A 21326-nucleotide genomic window follows, 5' to 3' on the forward strand; every position below is an offset into this window, starting at 1 on the left:
CAGGCCCAAATACTTACTGCCTTGACTCTGATCCCCCCCTGCCCATACTTCAGTACTGATGCCAAACATATGCATGTGATGGGCTAGCTTCCACTTGAGATTTAAATTTGCTCTGGATTACTGTTGTTCTCTATAACATGTAAAGATGTTTTATGTCATTTGCTTAGATCCCTGTCTGTAATGGCACTGCTTATGAGTCAGTTACACTGACCCTGCTATTATGAGAGTTAATACTGACCTTTTTATTTAGAATTCCTAACAGTTTTCTTTACAGAAGACACTTTTTTTTCCCCCTAAGAAGCTCCTTAACACTGCAGTTGGTTGCAGCAGACTTTTTTAAAAGGAACAGTGAGAGAGCCCTGGGTCAGAGAAATTTTTTCCCCATGAAATTCCAGTAAGGTTTGGCTGAGGCATAACCTTTTAAAATGGCCATTTCCTTTCTGTTGCTTGTGTTGTCGGTAGTAATTTGGTACCATACTAACAAATTCTGGACTATTTCAACAGCAGCTGACAATATTCTTGAAAACCAGTGTTCTGTCTTTTGGGGTTGGGGGAGAGGCAGGAGAGGAGATTTTGTAGGGAAGGAATAGTGATGGAGCCTTCCATTTCCTTAGATTCATAGATTCATAGATGTTAGGGTCGGAAGGGACCTCAATAGATCATCGAGTCTGACCCCCTGCATAAGCAGGAAAGAGTGCTGCGTCTAGATGACCCCAGCTAGATACTCGTCTAACCTCCTCTTGAAGACCCCCAGGGTAGGGGAGAGCACCACCTCCCTTGGGAGCCCGTTCCAGACCTTGGCCACTCGAACTGTGAAGAAGTTCTTCCTTATGTCCAGTCTAAATCTGCTCTCTACTAGCTTGTGGCCATTGTTTCTTGTAACCCCCGGGGGCGCCTTGGTGAATAAATCCTCACCAATTCCCTTCTGTGCCCCCGTGATGAACTTATAGGCAGCTACAAGGTCGCCTCTCAACCTTCTCTTGCGGAGGCTGAAAAGGTCCAGTTTCTCTAGTCTCTCCTCGTAGGGCTTGGTCTGCAGGCCCTTGACCATACGAGTTGCCCTTCGCTGTACCCTCTCCAGGTTATCCGCATCCTTCTTGAAGTGTGGCGCCCAGAATTGCACGCAGTACTCCAACTGCGGTCTGACCAACGCCCTATAGAGGGGAAGTATCACCTCCCTGGACCTATTTGTCATGCATCTGCTGATGCACGATAAAGTGCCATTGGCTTTTCTGATGGCTTCGTCACACTGCCGGCTCATGTTCATCTTGGAGTCCACTAGGACTCCAAGATCCCTTTCCACCTCTGTGCCATCCAGCAGGTCATTCCCTAGGCTGTAGGTGTGCTGGACATTTTTCCTCCCTAGGTGCAGCACTTTGCATTTCTCCTTGTTGAACTGCATCCTGTTGTTTTCTGCCCACTTGTCCAACCTATCCAGGTCTGCCTGCAGCTGTTCCCTGCCCTCCGGCGTGTCCACTTCTCCCCATAGCTTTGTGTCATCTGCAAACTTGGACAGAGTACATTTCACTCCCACGTCCAAGTCGCTGATGAAGACATTAAAGAGTATCGGTCCAAGGACCGAACACTGCGGGACCCCACTGCCCACACCCTTCCAGGTCGAGACCGACCCATCTACCACGACTCTTTGGGTGCGACCCTCTAGCCAATTTGCCACCCACCGGACTGTGCAGTCATCCAAGTCACAGTCTCTTAACTTGTTCACCAGTATGGGGTGGGATACCGTATCGAAGGCCTTCCTGAAGTCTAAGTATACGACATCCACCCCTCCTCCTGTGTCCAGGCGTTTCGTAACCTGGTCATAGAAAGAGACTAGGTTGGTCAGGCACGATCTGCCTGCCACAAACCCATGCTGGTTTCCCCTCAGCATAATTTGCCCTGCCGGGCTCTCAAAAATGTGAGCCTTGATAATTTTTTCAAATACTTTACCAAGGATGGAGGTGAGACTGACCGGCCTATAGTTGCCCGGGTCCTCCTTCCTCCCCTTTTTGAAAATGGGGACCACGTTAGCCCTTTTCCAGTCCTCCGGGACTTGGCCCGTGCGCCACGAGCATTCGAATATTCCCGCCAGTGGCTCTGCAATGACGTCGGCCAGTGCCTTCAGCACCCTCGGATGGAGCCCATCCGGGCCTGCCGACTTAAAGGCATCCAGTTCTTCCAAGTGACTCTGCACCACCTCAGGATCTACGCATGGAAGTCTGGCGCCTTGCTGCTGCCTCTCTACAACCCCAGTGAGAGACTTGTCGTGCCCCTCGCTTGGGAACACTGAGGCAAAGAACTCGTTGAGGAGTTCAGCCTTGTCCCCCCTATCTGTCACCAGTTGTTTCTGCCCATTTAGCAGCGGTCCTATTCCTCCCTGGGCCTTCCTTTTACTCCCAATATATCTAAAAAACAATTTAGAGAGAGGCAGAGAAAATGCCAGGCTGGGCTCGACCAGAGCTATAAAGATTATCTAGCAATGAATGCTTTATCTATTGTAGGCTTTGAATAGTGTGCAATAAATAAGGTGACCATTTGCCCAGACATGGCATGTTTGCAGTGTTCATTCTGCTACTGAAATAACTGAATTAACTTTCTTCTACTGCTGCCAGTTATCTTGTAGCTCAAGATGCACCAGAGCTCACCCCACTGGTGAGGCATCATGGTAGGATAGCTGGTGCTTTTATAGATTAGGATTTGTTTTTTATCCTTTTTCTCTTTTAAAAACATGACAAGTGTAAATATTTTGTATATAATCGCCTAACTTAATTTTTATCTAACAAACACTGAATTCTGTCGAGGCATAGTAAGGCAAGGGACTACAGAAAAAGAAAGGGTAGCTTTGTGCTTACAGCAGTGAGTGCCAGACAGGAAAACTCAGTTTTATTCTTGCTTCTGCCATAGCCATGTTGTGTGATACTGGGTAAATCACTTAGGCCACCCGCCAAAAGTTTGATTTCTTTTTTTGTATTTCTTGCTTTTGTGAGTGTTTGGTTTGAGTCCAGTTGTAACCTGATTTGTAAAAGTGCTGAATAGAAGTCACTATGGGGGGCTCTGAGTGCCTAATAATTCTGGCAAGAAAGCAGTGTGTTCTGGAAGAATTGGCCGAGGTGGGAGTCAGGAGGTACTGAGTTTTAATCCTACCTTTGTCACTTCAGGACCTCAGGCAAGCTGGCTGTTTCCTTTGGTAGAAAGCAAGGATGGGAATGTGCTCTGAATGACATTGTAGGTGTAGAGATACATTTTATTAAAATTTTTGAGTGGTACAGTAAAAGCTGTGTTATTCGGCACTTTACCATCCAGAATGCTCTATTAACTGGCACTTGCCATAGACGGCAATACAAATCTTCCTTCACATATCTGGAAAAATTCTGATAGCCATCCGGCATCTTGCTGTGCGCTTCTCATAGATCTGTTGTTTATGGCAGTGGTTCTCAACCTTTGGTACCTTACGTACCACCTACTAATCGACACGACAAACCGAAATGGGAAATCCCACCGTGGCACTTAAGGTTTTGCTGCCGCAAGCCGATTCCAACTTCTTCCTTGTGGACCACGGCCTGGGGCAGAGCAGCCTGCCTGGGGCAGAGCAGCCTGCGTGGGGCTCCCCTCCCTGTCCCCCAGCACACTGATGCCAGGGAGTGAAGCCCTGGCGCACTGGACACAGTGGGAGGGACAGTGGCCTGAATAGGCAAAGAGGCCTCCAACCCACTGGGCTGCCAGTTAACTCTCAGGTAACCGGCATATTTGATTAACTGGCACCCCCCATTCCCCATGGATGCCGGATAACAGAGCTTTTACTGTACTTGCTTAGTAGTAACAAACACCCCAGAAAGATCATCTAGCAATGGGTGCTTTATCTACTGAAGGCTTTCAACAGTCTGAAGTAAATAAGGTAGAGGTGCCTCATCAAAAGAAAGAAACGAACATTCTGAAGAACTTCCTCACTTTCTGACTATTTTCTGTCCTGGGCACTGAATAAGGCAGAGATGTTAGGGGAAAACTAGGACAATCATCTGATGAAGTAAGCCCTATGCTTCTGAAAGCTTACATCTCTGATTAGTTAGATGTAAATCTACTCTGCTGTTTGCCTGTAAATAAAGACCGCCTTAATGTATGTGCACAAGGTGTTTGAATATACATTGTACAAGGCTGTAATAGTTTGTTGAAAGCTGTCAAATGGAAGATATTTGACAGCTTTCAACAAACTAAAAGCTGTCACTTTTCAGCTTTTTTGACTCTATCAAGCTATAACTCAGAAGCCAGCTGGTGAACTGTTTTTTCTCTTCATTGGAAAGTCATACAATACATCTCAATCTTCTACAGCTGCTGCTGTAGTGCTGTTGAGCTACATGCAGTTTGCAAATATGACTGCTAACTAAGATAAGAGAATGGAGGAGTAACTAGATCTAGTGCATTGTCTCTGGTATAGTAGATGTGTACTAATGCTGAGTAAGGCCCAGTTGTATCGCATGTAGGCAGTTTTGTTTCAGATGAAGGCTAAGGATACTTTCAGCCTTGTGTTTCCCCATTCTTTCCTAGAGGAAAGAAATGAGTTTGTTACTTGTACTGCCTGACTTGGAGGAGTTGCGGGACTTCTACTTTTGTCTATAAAAAATGCTTTGAGGATAATTCAGCGTTTTTCCCTAGTGTTGGGAATTCTGAGGTGATTCATTACTTTTTGTTCTGGTGTCACCTCAACCTACAGAGTTCCTCAGAGTATATCTACACTGCATCTGTGGGGAGCCCAGGAATGCCGCAAAGAAACTTGCTTTACCTAGTTGCTCCTGCTGAGGCTGCCCTAGCAGCTACTTGAGACCATGCACCACTGTCCAATTCCTGGGCTTTTGTCTCTCCTGAGCTAGAATGAATCCGCAGGGCATCCCTGCAGCTTTGTTGGGCTCATTCCAGGACTGGACTTTGTAGACATTAGGACTGTGCGAAGCTTCAGTCACTGATTTGATTCGACCCAATTTGGTGGCCGAATCTCCAAATCTGAATCGAATCAGGAGACCTTTTAATCTCTCCAAATCAAATGGAAACCCTCCAAATCAATTCAGAGAGATTCAGAAAGATTCAGTGATTTGGACATAGACACAGCTTTAAAATTTTTTTCTACGTACCTCAAGGTACCAGGCGGTTCATGAATACTGCGATGCTGGAGTGGATGGAGTGTTCCGTGGGAACACCGGGGGGGGGTTTGATCCTAATGTGTTCAGCAATGGACCCAGAAGTGGACCAGAATCACTTCCGGTCCATTTCCGGGAAGTGCGTGGGGGGGTCCCCCCATTTGCTCCCCAGCTCAGTGCCTGGTGCCTCCTGGGTCTGGGTGGACACCTGGGGTCCCCCCATGGCTGATCGCCAAGCCGGATGGGATGTAGGGGGGGCCCCCTGCATGTTTCCTGGCAGACCCGCAAGTGGCCAGAAGTACTTCCGGTCCAATTCCTGGTTTGCTGCCAAGCATGCAGGGGGTCCACCCCCGCGCTCCTGTGGGATGTTCCATCTGCCCCAGCATTGCAGCATTCACGAGCCATGCCTGGTACCTCAAGGTATGTAGAAAAAACATTTAAAGTTGCCTCTACGGCTGAATCGCTGATTCTCCGAATTGGCGTCGAATCTTCAGGTTCGAATTCAGCCAAATCGATTCGGGACAGTGATCCGAATCAACAGGTCATATCACTGTCACCGATTCAGGCTGAATCCAAATTGAATACAGCCCATTTTGCGCACCCCTAGTAAACATCCATGAAGCCTAAGGCAGTTCCACAAACTTAGCTCTCTTTGCATTACTGATGTTTAACAGCATATCAGTACTTTTCCAGTCCAGTTCAGATCTCAGAGTAGTTGAAGTGTGATTATGATTTAGACTGTTTAAAATTGGCTGTAGAATTAGTAAGCAACTCAATCTAGAAACTGGCAGAGTGATAGTAAGACCAACATAATGTGAATCATATCGCCCCATCATATATTCCAGACTTTATATCTCTTTTGCAGCTTGGGAAAGCTGACCTCACAGTATGGATAAGGGAAGCAACAAGATTAGTGCCAAGAGGGGGAATGGTTCTCTGCATCAGACAGCTGACATCACAGACTTCACATGCACCAGTTGTTTTGAAAGAGGGCATTAGTTTTAGCCTCCCTTTTCATCTCCCTCAGGAAACCCTCCCCTTCCTACTGGATTTATCGTACTAATGAAGTACTCAACAGTTCTTGTATCCGCCCAGCAAGTTGGATAAAATCTTCAACTAATCTTAGCCTCCTGCTGTTTGATTATTATTGCGAATGAGAAGAAAACCACAGTTCTACAGATTTGTCATGGTCTGTTTAGACTTTGGAACATAAGATCCTATGTTTAGCTCTTACATTTATTTTTGTTTCTCCATAACGATTCTTTTTAATCTTACTGGAGGAGAAACAGCTGTAAAGGTATAAAGCCTTGGTTTATAATGCTCATTACCTTTATCCTCTTCTGAGGCCTTCTTTATTCGTACATTAAGACCATAGTCCGAAAGCTGCAAAAAGTAGTAAAATTTCATTCAGTCAGAATGCCAGGTTTGTTGTTTTTTTAATAAGTACAACTGTCACTTTCTTGTTCTCTAAATAATGATGTATTTCTGTAACCCTAACATGTATTTCAGCATATGATAACTGGGCAACTTTTCAACCTTGTTGAATTATGTAACTTGTCTAAAATCACTCCTTCTCAGGTTGAGGATGGTCTGGAAGTGGAATGAGAATTTTTTGTATTCAAATAAAATCATCTTGAAGCATGGCAAAAAATAAATGAGAAATGAAGGTGGAAATAAAGGTCTTCCACTTTAACATTTTCCCACACTGTTCCCATTGGAAAGAATAACTAAAAACTTAGTTATGGGGTTTAAGGTGGTATTCTACCCTAAAAATTCCTAGCAACCTATCGTTGGAAATTTTGCTGTGCATTAAGAGGAGTAGTTATTATCTATGGGCCAGAAGCTTAATTTAGTACTAATTAAAGTGGAATTTGATACCCCTTATTCAGCCTGGATAATAATATTTTTTCCTTCATTTCAGAGTTGGTGATTGCAATTTTGGTTCTTTTTTATTTCCCAAAGCTGGTGAGCATAAGGGATACTAGGCTCAATAGTGCTGGCACCAGAAATTGCTTTGGGCTCATGCAATGTTTGGCAGTTGCATCCCTACCTTCCAAATCTGATTCGCTCATAAAACTGTTTCCTGCCCTCGGTATCTTTAGGATACATTTTAAGTATTACCTAGCAAGAATTTGGGACTGAAGGTAAGCCCATGTACAATTAACTGTGCTGACATTCATAAAAGAAGCTTTTCAGATGGATCAGATTGGCCATTAAATAGGCTTGCATCTCCCCTGGTAAAATTCCTTCTTAAGGCATAAAAGCTTATTAAAGCGCTCTCTACATCTTGGACAGAAAGAAACAGCATAAAGAAATCTGTGGGGCAGCTGTTTGATCACTGGTTTATTCCTTCATTTCATACTATAGGGCGATCTTGGGCTTGGTTGCTAGCAATTAGGGAACTTCAGATTAGCCATACCAAAGCATCTTTAAATAAGAGATACTAAAAATACTTGTACAGCACTCCTTTCCTCCCTTTGGTTTGTGACTTTGCAGTTGTAACCTCTGAGATCTGATTAATGCTAGGTGTTTGAAATGCATGTAGTCTCAAGGTATCAATCATCCGGAGGACCCCCCTGATTCGTATATCAGTCTTCCTTTGCAAGTGAGTTCATATCTGCGAGTCTGTCACTACTGCTTAATTTGCTTTGTTAGGTGTTTTGCAGTAGTTTCAGTTTTATTTTTGTTGGTATTACAGTTGTGTCTATAGTGGGGCCCATTGTGCAATATCTAACATATAATGAAAAACAGCCTGTTTCAAAGAGCCTTTACAGTGCATAGAGTAGGAGGGGATATGGAGCTTTAGGGAGATGAAGTGGTAGAGGCTAGAATAGAACCTAGGTCACCTGACTCCAAGCCCAGTGCTGTTTTCAAACCATTGTCAATGTTTTTCCATTTAAAATCTCTTTACCTACATCGAACATATTGTCTAAAGACAAAATCCTTGCTTACTGCAGACTCAGACCTATGAGTCATACTGGTGATAAAACCTGTTTTTACCTTGGCTATAATGTAAGTCACTTCACCTTTTTTTCTTTTTTAACTAGTTCCATGGATTTGGTGAGAGGATAAAGTGGGACGCATTCCATCCTACACTTGTGGCAGAAGGTCTCTTTGCTTTTGCTAATGTTCTCAGTTACCTTCGACTCTTCTTCATGTATACCACCAGCTCTATCCTAGGGCCACTGCAGGTAAACAGTCTCACAGCCTGTGAGAACCTGATCTTAGTTTTTGGATTACAAAAGTTTTATTCAGTAGGTTAAAAGAGAGGGGATTGGATGTGTAATTGATGTCATCTTAATAGTTGGTTGAATTTACTGCTATTAAAACATAAAATATACTGATTTAAAAGAAAAGGTAGAGTGGAGGATACAGGATCAGTTGATTTGCATGTAACTGACTGACTTTATTTTTTCCCAAATATAGATATATCTATAGATATTATTGTATAGATATATCTATAGATCACTTGGCTATTTATTTGTCTTTAGGTAAATGTTGATAGTGGCTGTTGAACATATTATATTGCAGTTGTGTTCCATAATTGAGTTGGACTCCATTGTGTAAGGCACTGTAGAGATATATAGTAGATGACAGTCTTGATCTCAAGGAGCTTACTCCATAAAAAAGGCTGAACTGGTGGAGGAGTCATGTCACACTGAAGAATAAACTGTAAACTTTACATTTGTAACCTTACAAATCCTCCTGAAGCTGTAAGTGTGATAAGATTATGCACACTGGTTCTGCAAAAAGCCATTGTTTTGAATATTTTGTTTTGAACTAGCAGGTCATAAAAACAGCCAGTAGTCCCTTTATATCTTCCTCAGGTTTTGCAGAAAGAAAAATCCTTTCTATTTTGTATCTCTCCGTTTGGACTGTCCAGTTTTCACAAAGCTTCTTAGCAGTTGCCATGTATCTCAGGCACGATACTATATTTATTTCTCCTTAATTGAAAGATTGGCACCTAAATACTAGCTTTCAGTAGAATCTCATTACAACTGCTTTCTTACATGTGCAGTCTTTTACAGTCCTGAGGAAGAAATCTAGCTTCTTGAGGGTGTCTAGATTCCATTTGACCCTAGAGCCTCCAGGAGCTGCAGCAAAAGATGCTGTCACTGTTTGCCAAGCTGCCAGATTTCCAAAAGGACTCTGTGGGCTGGATCTGCAGCTCAGTGCTGTGTCGTCATCCGGCCTGCAGGGCTGGAAATTTTGACAATGGGAAGAGTGGCAGCTGCTGTTCTCGGAGCTGCAGCAATTAACACTGTCATCAACCAATTCCAGCTTGCAGGTCAGGTGAGCATGGGGCTATGTTATCTGCCATTGGATTGGCTCCTTACCACTCAGCCAGGCATGGGACTGGATGAGTTGGACACTGCTGCTTTACATAAAGGAGCCCCACTTTGTTTGTAATTATTAAAAACTACTGACGTATAAACCAAGGTGATCAGGAGGTGAGCCCTCTATGTATGGGGAGATGTCTTTTTGGGGCTTGAAGTTGAAAGTGTTTCTCTGCCAACATTAGATGTAGGGTATCACGGCCCTCTACATGGCTTGGCATCTCCAGGAAATGTGAATGCACAGATTATCTGGAAGTAAGAGTTGATGCTATCAAATAACTCTTTCCCTTCTCTGACTTGTAGTCTTCATGGAAATATTGGCAGTGTGCGAAAATAATAACTGAACACAAAATGTTCCAAACTACCAGGTTCAGCTTCTGCTAAAGCAACAGTAGCTAACACTGCATTGGAAATACTGGGAGCTGCCAGTGCAACTGTAATGTGGGGCAGGAAGAAGAGCTGGTCTGGGTCTGTCCAAACACATGGCCTTGGTCTCTTCTTTACTCCTCCCATTCCCTTAGGGCACCCCATGGAGCTGGAGCTCCCTCAATTTCTAAAACAGGAGGCAAGGCCAAACAAAGCTAAGCTTCACAGGCACCTTTCCTGGCCTTTACTCAACCTAGCACATAGTCCCAGCAGTTTATTTTCCCTTCTAAGAGCAACACTTAAGGTAGGCACTTACCTGACTCTTGGGACGTGGTAGAAAGAGAAGTAGTTCCTGACATTAATGCTGCCCTAACTCTTGTCTTTGTGATAATAGCATCCTTATGCAACTAGCATAACCTTCAAGTGTTAGCAGTCATGTTGCAGTGGTTACAGTTCCAGAGTCAGACCCCACTGCTAATTTATTTACTTTAAAAATCTGTTTTAAAAGAATTACATAAAGTTTGCAAAGTCAGGCTTTCAAAAATAGGAAATACCTCATTTTGGTCCTGTCTTGCAGTATGCTTTACAGTTTTCAAGTTTGTGTCATTGTTGTGCGCAAGAGCTGTGTTCAGTACGCAAGATGGATGAAAAGGAGCAAAATTAAGCAGCCAGTCAGACTTTGTAACCTAAACAACATCCTTTTAACAGAAGGCTTTTTCATCAAAGAAATAATAATCTTTGAATTATGCTAGGAAAAAGAACAACCTAATAAGAATTTAATGCTCAGCCAGTCTTTTTTTTTTTCTCAAGTAAATTTTACTTTGAATTAAAAAAAAAAGAAGTTCATGGATTTTTGTAGCTGATTTAAAATATTTTAGTTGGAAATGCCTGTTTCTGTAGTTTTCCAAAACAGTCGTCTTCGGCTATGGATCTGTACCTCCTACTCTACTACCTACTTTATTTACTTAACACTTTTTCTTATGCATTTTTTAAATGGAAAAGCACTTGCATACTTTGAAGTGACTTCTTAAAATGTTGGTGTTGCTGTAAACATTAATTTGCAATACAAATATCTTGAACATTTTAAAGTGATTCACTGTTAAACATATGTACTTATTTATGTACTGTATCTTTTGCATGTATTTTTATTAGGAAACTATGCAGTGAAAATTCTAAGTAAATAAAAACAGTCAACAGTCCCCTCATTCAGTGGCACACTGGAGCTTATGTTACTACTGTTGACCAATAGAGTTTGAGCAACAACTCTTACAGTATTTTCTGAAAGTAGGTCACAGAGTTCAAATGGTGGTAATTAAACGTGGCGTGGCATCCCAACAGTGAAAATGAAAAGCAGTTACTGTGTTCCCTTGGCTGTTGCAGAGATATTTTTAAGTCCTGAATCACTTTACTTGTTGATTTATAAATCACTTTTTCAAAAGAGAAAGTTGTTGACTTAAGTTTATTAATACAAGAGAGCAAAAATAGTTTTTTAGTTTTGCTGACATTTTCAGCTTTCATGTTCATCGTCATTTGAAAAGTGTTGTATAACTTGATTTAGAAAGTAACAGGTATCCGATCTGGGCACTAATTACATAGTACATGATGTTCAAAGAATGTTGCTTTGTTTGTTTGCTTTTTGTTTTATTTTTTTCTTATACCCATATCTGGGTTTAGGGGTTTTATTCTGTAGGATTTTGCTTTGTGTGTGTTGAAAGATGGAAATTGACATTAAGGAAACATGATAGATCCTAAACCTGACGGTTTTATTAAGGATTATGGTTACGCTACTGTTTTTCTTATTATAAATCCATTTTAAAATAAAACTTTCTCCCTAAGGTTAAAAGCCTCTTGTTCTGCAAATATTAGGCAAAGTAAGTTTGTAGCTCTTAAAGGTAGTGGGCGATTCACGCTGTTTTTGTTCATATGTCACAAAAAATATTACATAGTCCTGAATCAAGGTAAAGTCTTGTTAGGTACCAGCCTCATCATTCTTGCAGAAATTGACATACTTCTCAAATAGAGAGAAATTAATATGGCTTCTCCAGCAAACAGATCCATATTTAATAAACCATCTTGCAACCTTCACTTATAAGGCTGAAGTGATCAGAGTTAAACATCCTTTGCTGCTGATATGACCGATTAAACTTTATCACTATATTATTTACTATGAAGGACCTATGCATAACATTTTATAGGTTTATGATCTGATTTATGACCGTATTTGTATTTGAGTATGTTAATTTTAGGAGTAGGAAGAATGCTTTTATAATGTTTGTCTCTATTTTGTTGTTATATTTGTATTTCTGTTATTTTTGCTTAAATTTATATTATGGTTTCATGTCTGTTATGTTGTTTTTTGGGAGCATGGCTTTTAGTCAGAATCCTTAATAAATTGAAATTGAATTGTGTATACTGGAAATTTGCACCTATTTAAAAGAAATAGGGTGTTTTTGGTTGTTTTTGTTTTAAATCAACTGTTGTAGTTTTCTGTTCTACGTATATTTAGATCTAAAGGTAAGTCTATACTACGCAGTGCACTATCTACATTTTTTCTTTAGTGAAGTAGTCATATATTCCACAAATGGGTGCAGGTTTAGTACTTTGTCAGTAATAAAATTACGATACTATAAGTTTTAGTAACTTCATTGTTCCTATTAAATGCTCCACTGATTTCCTTTATTGGCATTATTGTTCAGATGCGTCTCAGGCTAATGTTTCTTGCTTATTTACACTTACAGTCAAATTGTCATGAACCTTAAAGCATGAACATGAGGGATGTATGTAAATTAGTGATTATAGGTTTTCTTGAAGACATGAACTTGCTATTAGTTAAGCCTATTCTTTCCTTATCTTGTTTTATAATACCTGAAATAGTTTTCCAAAATCAACTTGCAGGATGCAAGGAAATTCAGTGGTTTTATAGTCCTTATGGTATCTTGAATTCTAACAGAATAGGTATTGACTAATATCAATTATAGAATTTTACTTGCTCAAAATACATTTTTACCATAGTGAGAACTGAGTGAGGGAACCCAGACAAAAGTGATTTAGTATTTTATTGTTAATGGAAATAAATGTTTTACAGATTTCAATGGGTCAGATGCTACAAGATTTTGGAAAATTCTTAGGGATGTTCCTTCTTGTCTTGTTCTCATTCACAATTGGATTGACCCAACTGTATGATAAAGGATTTGCTGTCAGCAACGACAAGGACTGTACCGGGATCTTCTGTGAGCAGCAAAGCAATGACACATTTCATTCGTAAGTTTTACACTGTTAATTAAACATCAATACAAATAATTGCTGTCTTTGCACTCTGAAATGTATTTATCTTAGGATGCAAACCGACATTGCTTTGTGCTGCCATAAAACAATTTATTGCAGCTAGGAATGTAAAAGGTTACATAGTAATTATATTTTTATCGTTTTAACGTATACCATTTGCTGTTTACCTCCTGGCTTGGTGCTGCCTACTGTCAGAGTGGCTCTGGCGGGGCCTGCCTGGGAGGTGGCGTGGATCCAGCTGCAGCAGGGAGGTAAATAGCAGTTATCTGAGGGAATAGAGCTGGGCAAAATTGCATGGCAGAGCTGTCTGGGCTTAAATAGAAGCAAGTGCAGTGGCAGAGCTGCCATCGGGTGCTGCAGTGGAGGGCTGTAAAGAGCCAGGCACTCCCACCCCCATAGCACCCACAGGAGTTCCCACCTGCTGAGACAGCTGTGTCATGCTGCGCCCAGGTGGTTCCTCTAGCCCTTGGGTGCCCAGAGCCCCAGGCAGCACCTTCTTTCCACCTGCCTGCCTCTCCCCTGGGCTCCAGCAGTTGCCACTTAGCAAGGACCTGTGGTGGCTCTCCCATCCTAGGGGTGTGTGGCAGATGGATGTGCCACGCAAGATCACATCTGAGGCATCCACCTGTGGACTAAGTGCCATCTGCTAGGAGCTGTGATACTGAGGCAGGCCCTTAACTGAGCGAGAGGAGCATGGCACCAGTCCGGTTGCTGGCTGCATCCAGAAGCCTCCTGCTCTGCTGAGGGCTTGCCGCAGTGCCTTGGCTCCTAGCAGAAGGTGCTCTGTCCACAGGTGGATGCATTGGGCATGATCCTGCACAGCATGTCCTTCCACATGCTTCCATGCTGGAAGAGCTGCTATGGCTCCTTGCCAAGTGGCAGCTGCTGGAGCCTAGGGGAAGGCAGGCGGGAGGGAGGCACCACCTGGGGCTCCAGGCACCCACAGGCTGTAGGCTGTGCGTCAGGTTAGGCAACATCAGTGTAAAAATGCAAATAATGGGTCAATACTAATACACTGTCAACTGCTAGAGCCAGTAGAGAATTACCAGTTAATATATAGGAGTGATGAGAGAATTTCACACAAAACCGTGCAGTTTACCCTACTGACCTGACAGTGCATCTCAGACACTTCAAGGTGAACTACATCAACTCTAAAATATTCATTTTTATTGAACAGTACCTTTTTAAGCTCAAAACTTCAGTGGTTAATGATTTTAAAGTTTATTGTGCTTCTTCAAAGCACCATGGCATGAAAATTAAACTAGTATGGTTTGAAGGTATACTATAAAATTTATCAACTCAATGATCTGCAGATGATGAAAATTTATCAAGTTGAATTACTTCGTGACTCTCTTTTGAGTAAACTAGAATGACTTCAAATATGGTGTTTCCTGTTACATTGGGCACAGCTGAGTTGATTTCAGTAGTATATTAAAAAAAAAATTACCAGCCTTAAAACTATATTAGATACATTAACAATCCTTAAGTCCATCAAAGTTAGACAGCTCTATTCATGTTTCATAGCACTCCTAATTGTAGCCCTAGAGTAGAGGATTCAGTTGTCTGAAAAGCGTTCCTTTCTTTGTTGTTAGTAATCTTGTTCTTGCTTGTTCTTATAGGATTATGTCCAACTTAAAGGTATTGAGGGCCTTTCTTGACTCCATTGTCATTCCATGACAGTTTTGTGTATATGTGTTAGGTAGTTTTGTTTTATTTTTAAACCAAAGGTATTTTGTATCTGAGATACCAGGAGTATCTTTTATTGATTTATATGTGGTGATTTTAAATAAAACATGCTCTAGAATATCAGTGATGGCCAGTTGTGATACCCTTACTGAACCTCATGCCTGTCCACAGGTAGCCCTGTTCTCTTCACTGTAATTGCTTAAGGTTTAAAGAACTGTTCAGCATTAACAGCATATCGTTCTGGATACCAGTTCCTACCATATTTACTCACGTAGCACATGCATCCTTTTCACTAAAAGCAGCTCTCTCAAACTGGGGAGCATTTCTTAAGTGGGGAATCTGATTTTTTTTTTCCCTTCACTGGAATAGAAACTGGGTGGAATGTTGATAGACACTGTGACAGGTTACCACTTCTCCCTGGGGCTGTAAACAGCAATGGTGGAATCCAGTGTTTAATCTCTCTCAGCCACTGGTGAGGCAGTAGCTATTGGTTGAAGAGTCACTGAGCTGATTAAGGACGAGTGAGCTGTTTCCTGCCGTCTGTAGTAGCTTGATGAGGCTTATTGTTTGTGATGTAGAACGTTATTATTTACAGGAATTTCACATAAAGAACTATTTGCAGTAAATAGGTAACAGTCTTGGTAGTGTCCCTGCAAGGGTCTGGGGCCTGGTCTTGTTGCTGCTTTGCCACACCCCAGACTGCCTGACCCAGGCTCTCTGCTGCTTGACCTAGACTGTTTTCTGGGATGGTATAATTCCTAGAGATGCTGTTTCTAGAAAGACTTACCTTACCACACGGTCAGCCATACAGCCATAACTCAAGGAAAAATCTTTCTTTTTATACTTTCTGCTTTCCAAAAATAAAATGCATTTTTTATTTGAGGGCATGTAATATTCAAGAAAATATGGTAGTAATGGAGTAGGATTGACATCTCAAATGGAATAATGTAACTCACATGCTAATTGCTTTTACATATGTGCTATAGTATAAAATATATACTAATACTAAAATGTATACTAATTTTTTGTGTGCATCCTAATCAAAGGTTTTTTTATTTTTTAGGTTTATTGGCACCTGCTTCGCTCTGTTCTGGTACATATTCTCTCTAGCACATGTAGCAATCTTTGTCACTAGATTTAGCTATGGTGAAGAGTTGCAATCTTTTGTGGGGGCTGTAATTGTTGGGACCTACAACGTAGTGGTTGTGATTGTCCTTACCAAGCTTCTAGTGGCAATGCTTCATAAAAGTTTTCAGCTTATAGCAGTAAGTGACATTGAGTTGTTTTGTATGTCAGCAATGTTCTTGGGCTTGTCTGTTATGAGGCTGTTAGCTGCTAACATAGCTATAGTGATATGGTGGCAGAGCCCCGTAATGAAGGTGTTGTGTATACCAGCAGAATGGAGGTTTTGGCCAGCTTTGCTGCAGTCCCTCCCCTATAGAAACTCTGCTGGAGAAAGTACTTCTTAGCACACAGAGTTTGCTGCCATAGCTATGTTGGCAGTGGTGCGTAAAAAGGCACACTAGCTGCAGTAACTATACTGGCAAAATTTTGTAATATTGTTTGTTATGTGACGAGTATAATTGAGCTTGGATGTATATAATATGTATTTATGAGATTTGTGGCCTGTCAGGCAGATATTGGACAAAATGATTCTTAGTTATAAATTAACATTTTCTGAGATCCAGGCCTTGGGGGAATCAAAGATTTGAAAAATGTCAGCCAGTCGGTCTAGAACCAATTTTTGTCAGTATATTGCAGCTTTTGTTATAGATACCTCCTTTAAAGTCCATTTAATGTGTGAATTATACAACAGAGTAGTTGACTTTTATTTTTATACTATAGCACATATTGGTGCTATAAATAATACCATTCATTCTATGATGGTGTTTAAGATAGTGGAAAATCTTAGCCTCTTAGTGTTAAAATATAAATTCTCCGAACATTCTATATACATTTTGTGCAGCATTTCCTTTTGTGTTACCTGATCTCTATCAACATTTCTTATATTGTAGAATCATGAAGATAAAGAGTGGAAATTCGCTCGTGCCAAACTTTGGCTTAGTTACTTTGATGACAAATGCACACTGCCTCCACCTTTCAATGTCATTCCTTCGCCCAAGACCATCTGCTATCTCTTTAACAGCCTCAGTAAATGGATCTGCTCTCATACGTCAAGTGGCAAAGTAAAACGTCAGAATAGTCTGAAGGTAAAACATGATCTAGAATGTTTGGTGAACTTCTCACAACCAGAAAAATGCTCTTTAAAATGAACCTAGGAATATGGATAGTAGCTTATTTTCTGGACAGTGTCATATTGTGGATGCTGCCAGAGTAAATCACAATAATACTGTGTCACTTGTCTTAGACCCCAAACGTTAATGTTGGTTCATTACAGGAACAGACTGGTTTTATTTGAGTTTTTAATTAAAACTGGCCTAATTTTCCAGTCTTTCAAAAATAATAACTAGCCCTGGCACATGATAGAAAAAACTGTAAAACTTTTAGCAAGTATGTAATAATAATAATAATATAGAATATGCTACAGCTAAAATATGCTTAGGAGTCACTAATTTTAAACATGTCACATGACCTGTCAAAATAAATTACCAAAAAAGGGAATACTGTCTCTTTTTTTGGTTTTAGTTTAAATAACCATATTTAATGTACCCTATAATTATATCTACTGATTTCTACATCTCCTTCTTGCAACCAAAAATAGTTGCAAGTAAACCCAACTGAAAGTCTGTGCAGAATGTACACTTAAGTAAAGAAATATTAAAAATGGTTGAAATACACTATACACCCCTGTGATTGACTCAAAGCCAGATTGCTTAAGTTAAAAACCAAAATGTCTTTGACTCTCCTGGTTCAGTTGGGTGCCTTAACTTTCTGCATGTGCTGTATCTCCTATGCATGTGAGTTAGGAATTAATGTCTGCAACTTGACAGTTTATTTTTGTGCTTTTGACCTTCTGGGCAATTGGACAGAGACTTTGGGCTTCAAAAAAGTCCTTTTTGTTTGTTAACCTGTAAATGTTTGGGGTTTTTTAAAGGAATGGAGAAATTTGAAGCAAAAGAGGGATGAGAATTACCAAAAGGTGATGTGTTGTTTAGTCCATCGTTACTTGACCTCCATGAGGCAGAAGATGCAAAGCACAGATCAGGCAACTGTGGAAAATTTGAATGAACTACGGCAAGATTTATCAAAATTTCGAAATGAAATGAGGGACCTACTTGGTTTTAGGACCTCGAAATATGCTATGTTTTATCCAAGAAACTAGAGTCTGCATTTTCACAGGGAAGTGTTTAACACTAAGCGCCTACAACTGAAAATGTTGGCTTAATTCTGACACTAAACCAAATAGAAAAAATATTGTTGTGCACACAACATTTGAAAATGTTTGCATAAGCTATAGCGAAGAGTTGGAAATTAATGCAAAAGTCAAGTCATTTTGTTGAAATCCTTTGTGAATGGTGTGTGAAGCATAGTATGTAAAATATGTATATAGTTTGGTTTTTTTTAAAGAAATATGTGGATTGTGACCTGTCACAATAGCTAGTAGGCTTAAGATCTTCCTGGCTGGCATGCATATTGCATTTGTGTGTGTGTGTGTGTGTGTGTGTGTGTGTGTGTTCATGTTCATTTTGCTTGTTTTTTAAGATGTGGGAGAAGATGGTATTTTAAAATACTTCAGAAAGCACCAAGTTTATTTTTAATAGAAATGTCAAAGTAGTAAAGTTGGTAATTATGATTTTCTAATTGATTGCGATATAAACTTGAAGACTGCATGAATCTGGAAAAGACTACTACTACCAGATTTTATACATGACATTGACAGAATGCTAATAGCCATGCAACCGAAAATCAAAATAAATATGAGATTTTGAAGACTTTCCTATAAATTGCAGGTTGGTAGAGATTGTTAAAATTTTGGATTTAAAAACCAAGTTCCACAGATCAATTTTAAAAGACTCCAATCCTCTGCAAAATGTGTCAAACAAATCTTTTTCTTAAATGATTTTTCATTTTGTAATGAGTTTGTTAATCTGGGGTAGTACTTGGTATTCAAACATGCCACTTTTCATCTGCATTACGAGCAGTTCTCTAGGTTGGGAAAATCTAATTTTTAACAAGAATGAGTAGCACATTATGCCTTTGTTGTTGGAAGATGTGCTTCCAGAAGGCTGTTTTAATGGTGTTTTTTTTTAAACATCCTATATTAAATGTGTTTTGTCATACTGCTTTATTCCTGAAATAACTGTTGGCAAGTTTGACATGTTTCATGTCAGGAATATTATTAGACCTTGTAATTATTTGTGACATTGATTTTACATACAATGGAAAGCAAGGGCTTTGTGGGTTTTCTGTGCTGGGGGGATACAGTTTATCTTTTACACTAATGTATAATTCGGGTTGACAAACTGTAATTGAGAAAATGTGATGCTCTTGTATTTTTAATTACAAAAAACATTATATTTATGATAGCTAAAGGAGTTAAAGGATTGATTGGCAGAAATATTGTGAAAGCAATGTTTTAAAAATGTGGATATCTGATAAGTGTATATTTTAGTGCCAGAAGGCGCAGGCTGCTACAATGATCTTTTACCACAACCAATCCTGTGGTTGACAGAGATAAGGTTTATGTCAGGGATCCCTTCAAAGGGAATTCTTACAGAATTGTTTCTTGCAAAGGTGATATATTTTCTGTACTATTGAATTATGCATATTCCAAGAGGGATTTAAATATTAGGCTTCTTGAAGTCATACTGCCATGGTAGTCTGAGTTGTCTAATGAGTTTTTTATTATTTTTTTATTTGAATAAGGGTGTAGCCTCCTTTGTTCTATGTAAAGAGGCTAATCCAATTCTTGAATTTGGAAGCAAATCTCATATTTGGACTATGTACTGACATAAAACTTTGTGCTGTATATGTTGTCATGCACTCCAGAAGAGGAAACGGACAAATAAAAAGCAATTTGAAAAATGTAGTTTTAAATATTAATAGCGAAGTTTGAACGAACTTCTCTAATTCAGTGCACACCACAACAAAATATGTAGGATTACACCTATCTGTTAATATAGCACTGTTGCCCTTATTTCCCTTCATCTTCAAACTGATAATTACCTCACCTCCTTTATCTGCCTAGCAAAACATGGAACTCTCCTCATCTAATATCAAGGCATCTTTTACATTTTCATTTATATAAAGTGAATTCTAAAATAAGGGTTTGTTCTTTGTTTTACTTGAGGATGCAAGTTTGTGTTCACAGTAGCTGGGACATGATCATTCTGAGTGGCTCAGCTCCTCATGCTTTTCTCTTTGGGCACAAGTCAAAATATAGAAGTGACTGTTCATGTCATATATCATTTTTTGTCACAGCCACCGGCCTTGCTCAAGCAAGAGATACTTTCACCTAGTGTTGACTATATCTGTGTTAGTGAAGTTATCCAAGGCTCCAAGATCACTTTCATGTGCCCTACTTTCAAGCTATAGCCTTAGTGGGACTTCCAGTGAAGGTACCAACATGATCATGATACTTGGGGCTAGACCCAATAGAAAGGTAGGTGGTATAATCCCTTGCTGCTGGAATGCAATCTAGTGTATGGAGAGAGTTAAGTACTTCAGAATAGGATCCAAAGAAACCCACATGCTCTGTATGCTTGAGCAGAGTTACCTACAGCTAGCCCATGGGAAATGTGGAGGACAGGGGTGTCTTATAGCCTGCCTGTCGCCAAAGCTTGGGCACTTCCACGCAGCTGTATCTATAACTTGGAATCTTTTCCCTTCCCTCTTTGAATGAAATAGAGGAGGGCTTACTCTCATAAAATTTGGCCAAAGGAAGAAGTGGAGATTAGCAATTTATTGGTTTGAGCATTCTCCCATGAAGTGGGGAAACTCAGTTTAGTTTCTTCCTCAGTCTGAAGGGTTAAAGTAAACAACTCTCATCTCCCAGGACAGTGTGTTAACCAGCAAGCTGGGAGCTTGTCTGGATGGAGACAACTTCCATCCCTCCCACTAGAAATAGTGCAGCAAAGAATTTGGGATATTCAATATTTATTTAAATAGCAGAAAATGGTCCCCTAGGAGCAGGGAAGAGAACCTAGGTTGACTCCTTCCACCCAGATGAACACTTAACCTCTTGATCATACACTTTCATGCACACTTTTTCTCCCATGAATCTTGAATTCTTGGTGTACAATGGCACTATGTTAACTGGAGACATAGCAAGTGTCCGCTCTATACCAACCTATAGAGCAGGCAGTGGTTAGGGAATTCTGGCAGATAGGTCACATAGGTTTGAACCCTATCATGCTAAGAGACTTAATGGGTAAGTTTTCTAACCACTTGGCTATTATATAGAAGTAGGTAGTATTGCCACTAGTCCTTTCAGCCGTCTTAAAAAAAAAACCAACAAAAAAACCCCTGATCAAAACTGCATTTTGGGAAGGGTCCTGTCCTAGGGGTCATATTAGGTATGCTGTGATTGTGCCTACCTGATTGACATTTGACAGTGGGTTTTATG

General features: G+C 40.3%; 1 protein-coding gene across 6 annotated transcripts in view; it reads left to right on the plus strand.

The window, feature by feature from the left end:
* The window catches only part of TRPC1 (transient receptor potential cation channel subfamily C member 1), a 47448-nt gene extending 27662 nt beyond the window's left edge, over nt 1-19786 (plus strand). For 5 of the 6 annotated variants that reach the window (XM_006263314.4, XM_059730992.1, XM_059730993.1 and 2 more), the window contains 5 exons: nt 8174-8317; nt 12915-13090; nt 15864-16065; nt 16816-17010; nt 17856-19786. In XM_006263314.4, the coding sequence (XP_006263376.1) occupies nt 8174-8317; nt 12915-13090; nt 15864-16065; nt 16816-17010; nt 17856-18083 (945 nt within the window). In that variant the 3' untranslated portion in view covers nt 18084-19786. The remainder of the gene's footprint in view (nt 1-8173; nt 8318-12914; nt 13091-15863; nt 16066-16815; nt 17011-17855) is intronic. The other variant, XM_006263316.4, reaches the window with a different exon arrangement.
* Nucleotides 19787-21326: the final 1540 nt, after the last annotated feature.

Source organism: Alligator mississippiensis, chromosome 7, assembly GCF_030867095.1.
Source record: "Alligator mississippiensis isolate rAllMis1 chromosome 7, rAllMis1, whole genome shotgun sequence".
NCBI classification, from domain to species: Eukaryota; Metazoa; Chordata; order Crocodylia; family Alligatoridae; genus Alligator; species Alligator mississippiensis.